General features: G+C 44.1%; 2 protein-coding genes across 3 annotated transcripts in view; one reads left to right on the top strand and one right to left on the bottom strand.

Moving 5' to 3' along the window:
- Positions 1–740: 740 nt before the first annotated feature.
- Positions 741–11,906, bottom strand: LOC139391219 (RNA polymerase I subunit A). The gene is made up of 32 exons (XM_071138838.1): positions 11,487–11,906; positions 11,035–11,239; positions 10,718–10,867; positions 10,442–10,546; positions 10,271–10,356; positions 10,075–10,175; positions 9,748–9,937; positions 9,435–9,588; positions 8,495–8,668; positions 8,241–8,363; positions 7,918–8,145; positions 7,442–7,696; positions 7,128–7,319; positions 6,887–7,036; positions 6,520–6,703; positions 6,239–6,321; positions 5,971–6,129; positions 5,497–5,595; positions 5,230–5,382; positions 5,057–5,139; positions 4,725–4,890; positions 4,343–4,561; positions 3,943–4,157; positions 3,474–3,641; positions 3,231–3,366; positions 2,904–3,061; positions 2,618–2,747; positions 2,063–2,443; positions 1,664–1,864; positions 1,440–1,557; positions 1,165–1,329; positions 741–1,014 (listed from the first exon to the last, which is right to left on the bottom strand). The coding sequence occupies exons 1-32, from the start codon at positions 11,561–11,563 to the stop codon at positions 914–916; spliced, it is 5,109 nt and encodes a 1,702-aa protein (XP_070994939.1). The 5' UTR covers positions 11,564–11,906; the 3' UTR covers positions 741–913.
- Positions 11,903–15,920, top strand: part of LOC139391221 (pentatricopeptide repeat domain 3) — a 7,586-nt gene continuing 3,568 nt past the window's right edge. The window contains exons 1-14 of one of the 2 annotated variants that reach the window (XM_071138841.1): positions 11,903–12,010; positions 12,232–12,284; positions 12,409–12,448; positions 12,538–12,583; positions 12,675–12,743; positions 12,841–12,945; positions 13,035–13,158; positions 13,298–13,401; positions 13,940–14,019; positions 14,114–14,201; positions 14,292–14,352; positions 14,565–14,647; positions 14,772–14,916; positions 15,022–15,072. In XM_071138841.1, coding sequence (XP_070994942.1) covers positions 11,922–12,010; positions 12,232–12,284; positions 12,409–12,448; positions 12,538–12,583; positions 12,675–12,743; positions 12,841–12,945; positions 13,035–13,158; positions 13,298–13,401; positions 13,940–14,019; positions 14,114–14,201; positions 14,292–14,352; positions 14,565–14,647; positions 14,772–14,916; positions 15,022–15,072 — 1,138 coding nt within the window. In that variant the 5' untranslated portion in view covers positions 11,903–11,921. The remainder of the gene's footprint in view (positions 12,011–12,231; positions 12,285–12,408; positions 12,449–12,537; positions 12,584–12,674; positions 12,744–12,840; positions 12,946–13,034; positions 13,159–13,297; positions 13,402–13,939; positions 14,020–14,113; positions 14,202–14,291; positions 14,353–14,564; positions 14,648–14,771; positions 14,917–15,021; positions 15,073–15,920) is intronic. The other variant, XM_071138842.1, reaches the window with a different exon arrangement.

Raw genomic sequence — 15,920 nt, 5'->3', positions numbered from 1 at the left:
TGGTCACCCCCAAAGCCTAATTTAGCCGCCTTTCCTTCCAGTTCTCTGCTGCCAATGACTGGAACGAACTGCAAAAATCACAGAAGCTGGAGACTCATATCTCCCTCACTAGCTTTAAGCACCAGCTGTCTGAGCAGCTCACAGATCACTTCACCTGTACATAAATCTGTAAACAGCCCATCCAACAACCTCATCCCCATACTGTATTTATTTATTTTGCTCCTTTACACCCAAGTATCTCTACTTGCACATTCGTCTTCTGCACATTCTACCATTCCAGTGTTTAATTGCTATATTGTAATTACTTCACCACCATGGCCTATTTATTGCCTTCTCCCTTATCTTACCTCATTTGCACACAATGTATATAGACTTTTTCCCCTACTGTATTATTGACTATGTTTTGTTTATTTCATGTGTAACTCTGTTGTTTTGTGTCAAACTGCTATGCTTTATCTTGGCCATGTCGCAGTTGCAAATTAGAACTTGTTCTCAACTTGCCTACCTGGTTAAAAAAAGATTTAAAAAAAAAAATAGAATATTTTATCTTTATTTGGCCCACCAGCGTGATAAATACAATTCATACAAATAGGTTCCAATATCAACAGCTGCTTCTGGTATGGATACTACATGGCATGCATTGGTCTTCCTTTAGCCTTAGAAACCAAAGCTATTTTGACTCCACACCCAAACAGACCGTGTGATTCAAATGTATTCAAATAAAGAGGCCATACAATAACCACTTCAATACATATTTAATAGTCAAATACAAGACAACATACAACAAATAAAAAAAACGGTCCCTTTCCTCATTGTCATAACAATGGCACTTGCAGTGAACTGGTGCGTTCACTTCCTTCCTTTGAAATATCTAGATATGGAGGCTATGGGTACCTGATGCATTTAACAACATTTATTGCAATGGCTGCTTCAGATCAAAGATCCCAGTCCCTCCTTTTACAACCTTACCCACCACTAAGCAAGCTGAGGGAGAGACCAACTTATCATGGGAGCCTGTTGAGAGAGCAAAGATCAGACACCTCGTTAAAAAACCAACAACTGATGAGGGGCAGACCATGTATTACTCTATTTATTTTATGATGTATTACGTCTCCTGTTGTATTATGTGTACAGCCTACAGATGTGTTGTGTAATAATGCCTACCCAACATAGTGGCCTGCTTCAGGAACTTGTAGCTCGTCTCGAAGGTCATCTGTTGCAGTGGAGAGGAGTTGGACTGAATGGCGAAGCGGTTGAGAGGTTTGTAAACGCCCTCAAAACACATGTAGTCTGCCACCAAGGATAAATGCCTGGGGTCCACCTCAATACCTGCAAAGGAAAGGAGAGCAGAGAGACTCAGAGAGGAGATCACACAGCTCTCCAGAACATGTTGTTGGGAAATGAGTAGATAACTTCTTTAGCTGTGAGCCTGTTTGTACCGTAGACAGCGAAGACATCTTTAATTTCCTTCTCAATGACTCTCAGGGCCACCTCAATGCCGTACGTGTTTGCCATGGCGTGGACCTCATTGGAGTACAGCCGATTCACATCAAGAATCTGAGATTAAAACAGTATAGCATAGAATGTATAAACAAAGATACCCACATTAAGAAATGTTTTTACTGTACAAGTACTCTATAGATGTGAAAGTTTGTGGATTTACTTCACTGTGGTTAAACAGCTCATGCATGTTGATGCCCTCAGTTTTGAGCTCCAGCTCCTTGGAGCCATCTTTCTTAGTGACCTCACTGAGCAGACATCTGGTGATGCCCTTAGTCTCCATCACCACTGCATTTTGGGCCACGGCCACCACCAGCGACGTCAGGTCAAAGTGCACCTTGCTGACAGGCAGGATGAGCGTAACCTGACAAACAGAGAAATGCAAAAACTCCACTCAATCCACATTCAAAACATTTATATTCAAGTCAAGTACTTGTTTTCGTGAGAAACAATGCGGACCATCAATGAGGCAACCATTGGCTGAAATAAGTATTTTAGTATCTTAAACCCAGAAAGTAATATTCCAAAATCAGACAGAAGGGCACAGACTGGGGGTACATACCTCACACCAGAGACCCTGTTGGCTGTCATAGGAATAGTCCTCGATGCTGGAACTAATTTCCAGCACAGTGTTGACCCTCATGCTGTCCTGTGTGTGTGTGCTTTTCTGCTTCGACCTCTTCCTTGCCCCAGCACCACCAGGCTCTTCAGTGGCCAGGTCACCGGGCACCTCATCAGGCACCTCTTCAGAGTTCTCCTCTGCCGGCTCCTCTTTTTCCTCCACCAGGTCCTCTCCCTCAGCATCCTCTCCCTCCTCACTCTCATAATCCACTTCTTCCTCCTGATTCTCTCTCCTTTTTGCATCAGAGGCGTCAGCGTCTCCCTCATTCCCCACGTCGTCCACAATCATGCTCTCCTCCTCCCCATCCCCTTCTCCACTCTCCTACAACAAAGAAATTAATTACACAAATTAAAATTGGGACAAAAGTAGCATAATTCTACATTTAAGAACAATGGTCACTTTGGTAATGATTAAGTCCAGGCTTTAAAGCCAAATGTAAAGTTATGGCTGAAAGGAACAGATGAATAGGGAAAAGTCCATGCTTGTTTAACACACCTGTCTAGCTGAGGAGTCCCCTACATCCTGGTCATTATCTCGTACTGTAGCCTTGCGTGTTTCCACTGCGTTGATAGAGGCCAGCTTGGTATTGCGCTTCTTAATGGCCTCCAGTAGTAGGCGGAAGAATCTGGAAAAGACAAGGTAGCAAAGAATGCCTTACATTGGTTCAGACCGACAACACGGAAGTACATTTGTCGGACTAGTAACCGTGATCTGATTCTCACACACACGGGTTGTGTTGGCAAGAGAATGTGTGGGCCCAGCGCTGGTTATAATAGCTCACCTGTTCTCCATGTAGTGGAGGATCTGATGGGGAGTCAGCATCTTGTCTTCCTGGTAGCGCTCTGGGGAAAGAAAGCGGAAGATGATCTTGAAGACGCGGTCCTTCTGTTGTTTGTTCTTCACCCGGAGTGTCTCCAGGACATCCACTTTGTGCAACACCTTTGAACAACAATGGACAGAATAATGACTCTCACTCACAATTCATTGAAACACAAGAATGGAGTGCTAACCATAGAAAAATGTATTATATTTCTGTGGTAGTAACGATTGAATTACTTTGGGATGTAATGGTTCATAAACAGTAAGTAAATAGAGCCAATATAATAACCTCAGCTAGACACACGCGAGTCAGCTTCTTCCTTAGTGTCTTCACCCGCTTGATGGCTTTTTTAGTGTTTAACACAGGAATACTCATCATCGGAGTCTTGATGCTGGAACTGGCAATCATCAATATTTCTCTAAGCCTGTGGGTGACGGAGAAAATATTCAGCCACTAATGTCCAGAGTTTGTACATTTTATTCTGGCAAAGAGTCATTGCACCGTTATATTCAAGTGGAGACCATACTGTACCTTGGGATACCGAGGGTAACGTTCATCTCCCCCCTGCCAGCAAAATGGAAGGTGTTGAGGGTCATCTGGGTGGAGGGCTCTCCGATGCTCTGAGCAGCCAGCAGACCCACCGCCTCCCCTGGGTCACACAGGGCTCGCTGCCACTTCAGCTGCAGCAGATGCTTTAGTCTGCATAGAGAGAGTGGAGACCATGACATAACCTAAGCACTCAGTAAAAAAATACAGTAGCTACAATGGCTTCTAAAATGATGTACAACAGCCCAATCTTAGTTTCTACACCTAAAGTTTGTCATTTTTAGAAGACATATTACTCTTTATTTTACCTTTATTTAATTTGGCAACCTTTCGGTTACTGGCCCAACTCTCTAACCACCAGGCTACCTGCCGCCCCTCTAAAATGTCAATTTACGTAAATGTCCATTTAGGTAAATACTATATGCAATATAGACGATCTGGATTGAAATCTCACCTTTGTGCATCAAGGTTCTTCGAGCTTCCCTCAGGTAACTGCTTGACTTGGATGTCCTTTAGATAGGACTCCACAATGCTTTCAAACGTCTCTGACACTGACCCAAATGAGATGTCAGGCCTGAACAGGCTCAGGCAGGGCTCAGGACAGTGTGAAGTCTTCTTCAGGTACTTAGATCTGCTGTCCTGGTCTAGAGAACTCCATCTATCCACCAACTAAGAAACATGGGAAGGTAACATATTAGAATGTTTAACAAAACAGCAAACTACCACAGAGTTTGATATGATACATTGAAAAAGTAGAACGACAAATAATACATCCCAAAAAACGGGTATATAGTTGTAGAGGGATATTTCATCTGACAACATTGCGGGGTTGCAGCAGTGGGACAACACATTACCTTCAGAGTGGCAGTATCCCTGCCATTGGCCAGGTTCTCTAGAGCCTGGCGCTCTGCCTTCTTCAGTTTCTTCTGGGAGAAGAGCAGGAAGGCCCCCTCCCTGGAAGAAAGATGCTCCCTCTTGGCTTTCCACTTCCTGATGGCTTTGAAATGGTTGGTGGCAGCCTGAGGGTCCAGTTTGGCCAGGACCTCATCCAAGCACTTGGACTTTCTGATAACCTGTGAGTAATGGGAAATTCTAAATGGGTGCTGCAAAAAGTCATCTTTAAAAAAAATAATGGATGCAATGTTTGTCATGCGCGGTCTTGAAATAAAGACGTGCTTTCAGTCTCAAACACTTTAGAAAACAGGATCAGTTGACTAGAGCAGTGCCAAATCCTACCTCATAGTTGTCCTGTATGAAGGGAAACTGCCTTGGCTGGAGGAACTGTGTCTTGGGGACGTCCAGGCCATCCTCTCCATAGAGAAACTGGACCACGCTGCCATCACTGTCCCTCACAGTCAGGTCATACTGAACCACCAGGCCCTCCAGGTGTTTGATCACACATCTGGAACCACAATGAGTCCATTCAGAAAGGGGGAAATGTAAATATTGTGTGAATCCCACAGGACTCTGGTCGAAAGCTGTGTACTATATAGGGAATAGGGTGCCATTTGGGACGTAGACATTAACACTTCTGTAAAAACATTCAGACTTCTGTAATGCCAGCTCACCTCTGAAGGTACCCTGATCGACTGGTCTTAACAGCTGTATCTACCAGACCCTCCCGGCCAGCCATGCAATGGAAGAAAAACTCCTGCAACAATGAATCATGAACATTCAGAAACCTTCAATTATGAAGTGGAACAATAAAACACACAACTTGGGGCAGAGAGAAGTCACATACCGGGGGCTTGATTCCTGTCAGGAACCTGCCAGACACAAAACCTCCAGAGCGGGGCGAACTTTCGTACGGCTGGAAGCATGGCAGAGATTTCCCAGAAGGCATCAGGGGAGGACGTCGACCCTCCAGCTCAATCTGACCCAGCAGACAGGAGATCTAAAAAAACAAAAGAAACGTACTCATCAAGTTGCGATTGGTACACAGAGACAAAATGCATATCTGTTGTGTGTCTTAATGGTTCGATGTCTGCTTGGTTCCTTAAAGGAGTACCTGCATGGTATTGACAGTGGAGCCTTTAGCCCCAGACTGCACCATCAGCTGGAGGTTGTTCTCAGGGAAGCTGCAGTGGAGACCCAGGGGCATGACCACCTGGCAGGAGAAAATAGCATCAGTCAAAACCGTACAGCAGTTAACAGTGTTTTCTGCTACCAGGAACGCCTATCAACTTTCCTATCAAAGTCCATTAGAAATATATGCAGAAAATTTAATCCAAAGCAACTTATAGTGATGTGTGCATACATTTTTTACGTATGGGTGGCCTAGGGAATCAAATCCACTATCCTGGCATTGGAAGAACCATGCTCTACCAACCGTGCTACAGAGGACCACTAAGGAATATATTCTTCTTTACAGTGATAGCCTGACATTCACACGCAAACAGATGATGACTACCATCTGATGGTAACCTCTTCACAAAACTGAAGGATGAGCAAATCAAACAATGCAAACTCCCATGTAGCTCACCTTGTTGATGTCGTTGTTGACCTGATTGGCCACCTCCTTAAACTTGAGGTCCACCATGTTGAAGTCTCTCTGGTCTGGGTTGAGGTGGGCGTCCTGCCAGCGGCCCCTAGCCTCACTCTCGTCCACGGTGTCAGGCAGGTTAAAGGCTGCCTGCAAGGCCTGGGTTACACCAGAGCAAACAACTGTTACTGCCACACTAATGCAGGTCATTCAATTTGTTTATTTGTTCCTGGAACGTGGATCAACTGATTGATACTGGCATCTTTACCTTAGTCCCACACGTGACAGACTCTTTTATGATCTGCTTTCTCTGTCTGTTGGCTCCTTGTTTCACCAAGATATCCTCCACACCTGAAATGCATTCAATAAATAACTCTTCAATTTTGAGAGAGCCTTGTGATGGATCCATGAGTCTGTTCAGATAGATCTAGAACACCTGTTAGTATGTCCCAAATAGCACCCTATTCCCTATATTGGGCACTACGTTTGTCAAAAGTAGTGGGCTATATAGGGAATAAGGTTAAAGTTGGGATGAAGCCCATGCCTTACCCATAGTGAACCCCCGGTACAGCTGCAGGTAGGCAGTGAAGAGGCGAGCCAGGCAGCTGAGGAGTTTACCGCTGGTCTCTCCTCCATATAGCTCGTAGCAGCAGTGGACCAGGCCGTATGCTGAGCTGCCATAGTGGGCCTTGTCCAACACCCCCACCAGCAACTCTCCCTGACGGAAGATCACCTGCAGGATCAGACACAGTTAATGGCAAAGTCTAGGACTAGCTGTGCATTGCACAAAGTCAAAAAAAATGGTTTAACATACAGCTAATACAAACTATGACACTAATAATAAAATAAATCAAATCAAGGTGGGTACATGTGCAACATTGGTAAGTTGAGTAGTACTTTTAGTGAACAGTCTGACCTGGGAGTCACACATGGTTTCAGGCTTGTAGCCAGGAACACAGCGTGGAGACTCCTTGATCCAGGCCTTACTGGGGATCTTGGCCTTCCCTGTCAGGTTCAGAGGGATGTGGTTTCCTGGGATGACGTTCATCAGTAGTGTAGACACCACCTGAATGACAAAGGACACCTGTGTTATTACCTGTACAATTATGAATTATGACCTACTAAACCTCTCAACCCATGGGTAGGTCCTTCTGCACCTGTTTCCCAGTCCAGAGAGGGAATGGTTTGAGTATGGCGGGCGGCAGCAGCTTGACTCTGCCGACCTTGTCGGTCAGACCTCGGTAGACCAGCTCAGTGTACTGGTCACGGGAGAAGAAGCAGCCGCGGATGGTCATCCTTGTGCCTGACACCATGTGATCCTGGATCAGACCTGCCAGAGGCTTCCCATCCTGGGGGACATAGACAAGGCAGTGAGGCTGTATAGCAACAGTAGGTGTTGAGGGTGAGAAAACAATAGCTTATCTAGCAAAAAAAATGATACATTTAGTAAGGCTGAGCAATGAGCATTCACCTTGGGCACAAGGTACTGCTGGTCAGTGCTGACGAGTGTGTAGGCCTCAGCCCTGCCCAGTTCACTCTGAGGGAAATGGGCATTCATCTCATCCCCATCAAAGTCAGCGTTGTAGGCCTTACAGTTAGCGTAGTGAAGCCTTAACACTTTCTCCCCTGGCAGGATGCGGGCGCAGTGAGCCTGGATGGACGGCCGATGCAGTGTTGGCTGCCGGTTGAGGAGCAGGACGTCGCCATTCTTGATGTGACGATTCACCTATGAGAATATGAACATTGCTCAATAGATGGCAAATATAATAGAAAGATGAAATGCAAGATTAACATGTCGCTTCATTAAAGATGATATAACTAGTGGGAAAGTATATGAGATTACAATAAAAAATGAATTAAGGGATCAAGGTTAATAAGGAATCAAGGAACCATTAGATAGGAAGAGGAAACGGCTGGTGTAAGTGGTGTTAGAAAGATAGGCCTTACTATCTTCATGGGCATCATGTGCTGCCCGGTGCAGGGTGTGAGGAGCTGCTTGGCGATGGCCTCTCTCTGGGTGAGGTTAGTACTGCTCAGGATGGTGCGGGAGCCGTCCTCGTTAATGACCATGGAGGCCCCAGGGTGAACATTGGGCCCGTTCAGAACTGCCTGCCTCAGCTCCTTAACATTCCAAGGCGTCACAGGTTGGGGGTAAGTCAGCTTGGTGGCAAACACCTGTAGCAAAACAGATGGAGTTTATCATGTGAGCTCACACAACGCTCCAACTATCAATGGACATGCAGAATGCAGGCAAAGGCAATGACTCTTACCATGGGTACTCCAATCTCATTGGTCCCAATGTACATGTCAGGACAAATAACAGAGCGTGCTGCATAGTCCACACGTTTACCCATCATGTGCTTCCTGAACAAACCATCCTTCTTCTCTAAGATCTGAAAGAGAAAACAGGGACAGCATGAACAAAAAAAATGTATGGGTTGGAAGATGAAAGTATACTGACATTTTTCACTAAAAGGCTGCATTTATGGAGCAGGTGGCAAGAGATTTCCATGGGAAAACATACCTGACGAATGCCAGGGTACTTCTCCGTCATCAGTTTGTCCATGTCACTGTCAAAGACTATATTGACGTGACTCTGGAGCCGAATCCAGGTGTTATAGAGTTTATCTGTGAGTGTGGCACCGGGGATCCCTGCCAGGAAGGCCTGGTCTGTCTGCGAGGGGTCGGCTTCCTGTACCTTTAAATTTAGAGTACAGAGGAATGGCAACACTTTGCACACAATTAGTTAACTTTATTTCATGCAAAAGACCCAGATATATATTTCTAGGAACGTGGAGCCGTGTTTGTGTCTTGACTTAATATAATGTTTACATACCCTACATTACTCATCTCTTATGTATATACTGTACTCTATACCATCTACTGCATCTTGCCATCTTTATGTAATACATGTATCACTAGCCACTTTAAACAATGCCACTTAATATAATGTTTACATAACCTACATTACTCATCTCATATGTATATGTATATACTGTACTCGATACCATCTACTGCTTCTTGCCTATGCCGTTCTGTACCATCACTTATTAATGCCTTTATGTACATATTCGCCATCCCTTTACACTCGTGTGTATAAGGTAGCTGTTGTGAAATTGTTAGGTTAGATTACTTGTTGGTTATTACTGCATTGTCAGAACTAGAAGCACAAGCATTTCGCTACACTCGCATTAACATATGCTAACCTTGTGTATGTGACAAATAAAAATTTGATTTGACTTTGCTGTTGTTGTTTTTCCCAAATGTTCTGTATGTTTTTTACATTTCTTAAGACTTAGTTAGGTAAAAGAGAATCAAATCAAAATACAGTACGAGATGACGAACTAATAAAAGGTTAATTTATAGACATACATGGAAAATCAAGTGTGTCACCTCTGACCTTTTCATTCCCTCAAAATAATGTTTAAAGAGCAAATGCGTCCCCACTCCATCAGTTCACATACCTCCTCCAGCTGCAACTCCTTTTCCTTCAGCTTCTCTCCAGCTAGAAGTGCTAGGAGCTTCTGGATAACGCCACTGTCCTTCATCACTGCCTGCATGTTAACCGTCTGGCCGTTAGTGAACATCTGGTCTCCCAGACGGTTAATGGGCCGATACCTGGGGAAAACAAGAGGGTTACTCTCATAAGTTACTGGAAAGCTTCACAACTAGGAGGTTTTTGTGATGTAATACCAGACACCATAACTAACAGAAGCAAACAACTACATTCAAAACAAACCCACAAATTGTAAGGCTGTTCTCTGAGAGATTCCTCACCTGCATGGAGGGACCACCATAAGCTCCAGGAAGAAAAGGTCAGGGTAAAAGCCACTGGGTGAGCTCTCCAACTCCTCCAGTCCAGAGAACAAGCACTTCAGGAAGAAACCTTCTTTATCCCAAAGTTTGGCGATGTGATCCCGTGCCGTGCTAGGGGTCAAGTATCCACGTTTTCCAGCCATCCCATCTTCTGAAAAAGGAGAAGAGACCAAGGGCACTCATTCAAACTTTCCAATTCAGGACAACAGAGTTGCAGAAATGTCAACATCTTTTAGTCCTCTACCATATTACCAATCTTGAAGCAGAAGACTGAATGGTATGCATTACCTTCATCGGGTCCCTTGATGGCACCATCTTTATACATAGCCGCAGGCAAGGTGACAATCAGTTTGCTGTTGTGCTCCCTGCGCACTTGTGATCGGCCACTCCTATTTGGGAATAGTAAAAATCAGTGTGAAGCTTCACACAGGGGACAGAATTGCTATGAAATAAATGGTAATTGGCCAGAATGGTCCATACTTACTTGCAGTGAGGGCATTTCCTGGAGTTCATTTGGACCCTCCAGAAGAGTGTTATAAGCTTGTTCTTCTTCTCACAGATATGCTTGACCTGAGAACACAAAACATTACATTTCATCACATTGGCCTGAATTGTGATGTTCAGTTTCTATGACACATTCACAATCAGCTCTTACTGGTGAGCTGTGATCGTCGCCTGTCTTCCGTTTGACATGAGCACAGTAGTCCTCTAACACCACCTGGATCTCAACCCCAGAAGCTTGGGCATTGCCTTCCAGGAACTGCAACAGAGATAGGGTCAAAACCAGTTGTGTGAGTGATTAAAACTCAGAACTTGGATGAATTTTATGAATCAAACACTATGAAATCAAAAGACATGCATACATTACCAGAAACAGGAGTGTGATTTCAGAGACATCATTATTTTTGAATATTACCACTGTGATGCTCACCTGGTTCAGCACATGCTCCAGCTCATAGACCTCCTGTAGAGCACCCACATCCAGCAGCTTCAGCTGGTTCAGCAGGAGATGGATCGCTGCTCTGGGGCAGGACAGCATGTGGCAGTTCAGACATGACCCCCGGATCAGCAGGTACAGTTTCTGGTGCCAGAGTAGAAGTGAGAGAGGGTATTACTTTAAAAGAAGACTACCACACTGTAACTTGTAGCCTATCGACTGTGTTTTGGATCGTGTAGCAGTTTATCTGGAAACAGGCCATGTACTTGTAATAACTACTGGGATAAGCGTGTTCAATGTTGTTCACTTACATCAAAGAAGAGTGGGTTGTATACGGGTAAGGGTAGCTCGATGTGCCCAAGGTGCCCAGGGCAGTTGTTGAAGTCTTGCATACAGGTGGAGCACACCTCTTTGGAATCAGCTGGGCCCAATGACAGGTCATAGAGGCCATTGGGGGCAACATTACCAACATTATCCAGGAATCTGAAGTTGGTTATGTTCTTGACACTCAACTTTCTGTGGAGAAATGGGAACATGACACGATAACGCTACAATGACTGAATGCAATATTTTATCAGTTAACTAGTAGCATAATATCCATAGTAGCAGTACCACATACGGACAGTCCAAGAACAGTGAACACTAACCAGTTATTAACTATAGTTAGCTAGTCCAACACACTCCAATCCAAACGCAAAAGTCATGCAGGGGCATGTTATTATGGCTTCAGAGCATATGCACTCATAACAACTTGTATTCTTACCTTATTTCTTCTGCAGTGTACATTCCAAATGTCATTCCCTCCAGCCGCCTCCATGGTACTTCTTTCCCCAAAAGCATACTTTAGAAATTCCAAGTAAATTGTTTCTATGAATGTATGCGTTTCTTACTTGAACTGTGTAAAATCCACATGCGCTACGAAGTTACAATTCTCCAACACGTGGGACATTCCTCTTCATGGACGGTACCATTAAGAGATAGGAGTGAAAAGAAAGCACGTATTCTCATTCAACTGAAAATGTGAATACATAACCGGTTAATTGATATGAGTAATTACAAAATATTGTGTCATTCACCATAACCAAAGCTACCTAATCAATCACATAATACTATCCGTTGGTGGGTGTTACTGCAGCTCCCCCCCTATGAACACTTAAATCGTAATTCCTTACCATGAGCCTCCGGGGTTGTTTCCAAAATGGCGGCCCCCGGTAAACACGTAGGGCATTACATTTACAAGAATGGTCGCTTTCTTCTAAGTAATTTTGAACAATTCTGTTTTCGGAGGTAAGTTTCACTTTACGCTGGCATTGCAGTGACAGCTGTTAATGTATTAGTTGTGTGTTTGTTCCGGTGACTGACAAGGCAGATCATTATAATTTGCTTTGTCACTGACATGAGGTCACATAAGTAACTGCTAGCTTGCTGTCAATGCACAATCGAACTATTTTCATGAACCTAATTCTAAATGTGTTTATATTTATTGATTAATGCATCATTCATTTCAGGAACTTTGGATGGAGTGTAGTCGTTTGTCAACAAAATGCATCAACTGAAAGAGGTACATTTAAATCCAATGAATGGTACCCAGTAGAAGTATCTCAAGCACAAAGAGCCAGACCAGGATAATGTACTTCATAGATGGTGTTAATTGTAGAATTCTTCTTTTTCTAAATATATTACAGAGTCTGCAGAGGCAATTGTCATTCCCAAAAAGAAAACGTGGTATGTTGTATTCAATTTATTTGAAATCACTCAAGACCGAGTTACCAATTTGATATTGTAACGAATAATAACCATTCTTGCTCTGACAGGAGCAAATGGGCTGTGCTGCAGGCTCTTGCATCCACCGTCAACAGGGTAAGAAGTCTGCATTGCATTTCCATGTATATTTTGACAGAAGTAGTAGTAGGCCTTGATACCCTAAACAATACACAATCATCATTTTCAGGACCCCACTGCACCACATTACATGTTCCAGGATGATCCTTATCTTACTCCAAGGACGTCTGCAGAGTTTGTAAGTAATGGACAGGAGTTTTTTGGAACTGTGCTGCTTCTTTTTAGCCAGTTTGCACTGATGTTTTTTTTGTCTTCTATTTTTTTGTCCTCTACAGAAATTATACTCCCTCTCCCAGGAGTCTGGCAGAATGGCAGCTAACCATATTGTCAACAAAAACCCGAAGTTCTTCCAGAAAGACTTTGCTGAACCACATATTCCAGTAAGTTTGGTTCTAGTGTGTTATTTTGAATTAGGAAATCTGCACGATGATAGATAGGTAATTGAGACTGCTGTGTGTCTGTCCTACAGTGCTTAATGCCAGAGACCATGGAGCTGTGTATTGAGGAAGTGAGTGAGGCAGCGCTGCTGGAGCGCATCATGCTGAGGAAGGTGAAGGCTGCAGTAGACATGTACGATCAGCTGCTACAGGCAGGTAAGTCACCCACATTTCTATTAATTGTCATATATTATTTATAGAGTACAATTGACATTGGGGGTGTATTAGGGGGGTTCAATAAGACTGCGATTAGAAATGTTTGTTTGGCAAGTGTCTGCCCGTTCTCTCTATGCAGGCACCACCGTGTCTCCTGATGCTTCTAATGACCTGCTGGACCTTATTTGTCTCTATGGAGATCGTGACCCTGTGCAAGATGACAAGCCAGAGGCAGAAGATGTGGTAGGATATTATTTATGTGGCCTCTACTTATTTTTTTTGCCCCTTTTTCTCCACAATTTCGTGGTATCCAATTGGTAGTTAGTCTTGTCTCGTCGCTGCAACTCCCGTACGGACTCGGCAGAGGCGAAGGTCGAGAGCCGTGCATCCTCCGAAACAAAACCCAACCAAGCTGCACTGCTTCTTGAAACAATGCCCACTTAACCCGGAAGCCAGCCGCACCAATGTGTCGGAGTAAAAACCTGGCGACCGTGTCAGTATGCACTGCGCCCGGTTTACCACAGGAGTTGCTAGTGCTGGATGGGACAAGGACATCCCTGCTGGCCTAACCCGGATGACGCTGGGCCAATCGTGCACCGCCCCATTGGTCTCCCGGTCGCAGCCGGGTGCGACAGAGCCTGGACTCGAACCCAGAATCTCTAGTGGCATAGCCTTAGACCACTGTGCCACTCGGGAGGCACCGTTGTTTATACTTTATAGCTAGTTCTTCTGTCACAGCTCAGTGTTGTTTACCTCTGGACCTCTGTTGTTTTTCTCTCAGGCCCAGGAGGTGCAGGAGGAGGGCAGGAGGAGGAAAGGGAGGCTGCGGAGAGCCTCCGACTTAGTGAGGATAGTTTGGCGGTGAGTTGTTTGAGTTACGTTTAGAGAGAAAACGTTGCAAGTAATGCCTTTATTGACATGCACTATCCTATAAACGTATCACCCCGTCATGCAGGGAGAACAACAATGCAGAGAGGATCTTTAACCTTCTTCCAGAACGTGACACACGAGCATACTCTGCTTTGATCAGAGGCATGGTGAAGGTGCGTCAGATGTTGAATTGGACAATGTTTTCTGTACAGTCGGTTTGTTTCTAAGGTGTTTCTGATTACATGTGTGCATTAAATCCCCAGTATGGAGCTCATGTGAAGGCATTCAATACATACACAGACATGCTGAACAACAGACTGACTGGTAAGTATATTTACAAAGACAACATGCCAAACAATACAACTTTTTATTGTCCATGCGAACAACTGAATTGATCTTCCTACTCTCATTATTCAACGAGAGAGAGAGAGAAACACTCTCTTTGTCTGCCATGATGGATGGCATTTACAATTCTGATTACTGGTGATAATACTTGGCATGTGAATTGGTACATTTCTTGTCATTACCACCTCCAGCGGATGTCCACACCTTCAATGCTCTGATCTCTGCGGCACCAGAAGTCCGGGAGAGGTACACTGAGAAATGGGACCTGATTGTTGTAAGTGTATAGGAAGCAACTTACACTGTTGAACCTTTTCCTGTTGTCTAAGGACTGCCCTGTTTTTATGTCAATCCCATATCTTTCTCTTTTTTTTTTCTTCTTCTCCTTCCTGGGTTCTTAGGACTTACTAAATCAGATGAATGAGCAGAAGGTGAAGCCCAATCTGCTGACGTTTAATGCTTTACTGAAGGCCCTTCGTCGCTGTGGCTCCTTAGCCAGGGCTCAGTCTCTGCACACGCTCAGTGAGATGAAGGCTATGGGTATTGGTGAGTAGGAAAATACATCACTGACCAGTAACACTTCTGAAGGAAATGAATGTCAGTATATGTGACTTATAGCAGTGTCCTAACATATGATTTATTTTCTTTTAGCACCCAGTTTGGCTTCTTTTGACCATGTTCTGGGCATTTTCTACAAAGCAGGTGAATACCTACAGTACCAGTCAAAAGTTTGGACACCTATTCATTCAAGGGTTTTTCTTTATTTTTACTATTTTCTACATTGTAGAATAATAGTGAAGACATCACAACTATGAAATAACACATATGGAATCATGTGGTAACCACAAAAGTATTAAACAAATCAAAACATATTTTAAATTCTTCAAAGTAGCCACCCTTTGCCTTGATGACAGCTTTGCACACTTTTGGCATTCTCTCAACCAGCTTCATGAGGAATGCTTTTCCAACAGTCTTGAAGGAGTTCCCACATATGCTGAGCACTTGTTGGTTGCTTTTCCTTCTCTCTGTGATCCAACTCATCCCTAACCATCTCAATTGGGTTGTGGTCAGGTGATTGTGGAGGCCGGGTCATGGGATGCAGCACTCCATCAGTCTCCTTCTTGGTCATATAGCCCTTACACAGCTTGGAGGTGTGTTTTGAGTCATTATCCTGTTGAAAAACAAATGATAGTCCCACTAAGTGCAAACCCGATGGGATGGTGTATCGCTGCAGAATACTGGGGTAGCTATGCTGGTTAAATGTGCCTTGAATTCTGAATAAATCACAGACCGTGTCACTAGCAAAGCACCATCACACCACTTCCTCAATGCTTCACGGTGGGAACCACACATGCAGAGATCATTCGATCACCTACTCTGCGTCTCACAAAGACACAGCGGTTGGAACCAAAAATCTCAGATTTGGATTCATCAGACCACATTATAGATTTCCACCAGTCTTATGTCCATTGCTCATGCTTTTTTGCCCAAGCAAGTCTCTTCTTACAGGTGTCCTTTAGTAGTGGTTTCTTTGCAGCAATTCGACCATG

Source organism: Oncorhynchus clarkii, chromosome 31 (genome assembly GCF_045791955.1).
Source record: "Oncorhynchus clarkii lewisi isolate Uvic-CL-2024 chromosome 31, UVic_Ocla_1.0, whole genome shotgun sequence".
Lineage (NCBI taxonomy): Eukaryota > Metazoa > Chordata > Actinopteri > Salmoniformes > Salmonidae > Oncorhynchus > Oncorhynchus clarkii.
Note: the sequence above shows the minus strand (reverse complement) of the source record. Positions and strands in the feature narration are given on the sequence as shown.

Coding starts and splice junctions, on each gene's coding strand:
- LOC139391219 (XM_071138838.1), bottom strand. CDS start 11,563: ATGCTTTTGGGGAAAGAAGTACCATGGAGGCGGCTGGAGGGAATGACA. Junction 7,320..7,441: donor AGCAGTACCTTGTGCCCAAG/GTGAATGCTCAT, acceptor TATGTCCCCCAG/GATGGGAAGCCTCTGGCAGG. Junction 4,158..4,342: donor GGGATACTGCCACTCTGAAG/GTAATGTGTTGT, acceptor CATGTTTCTTAG/TTGGTGGATAGATGGAGTTC.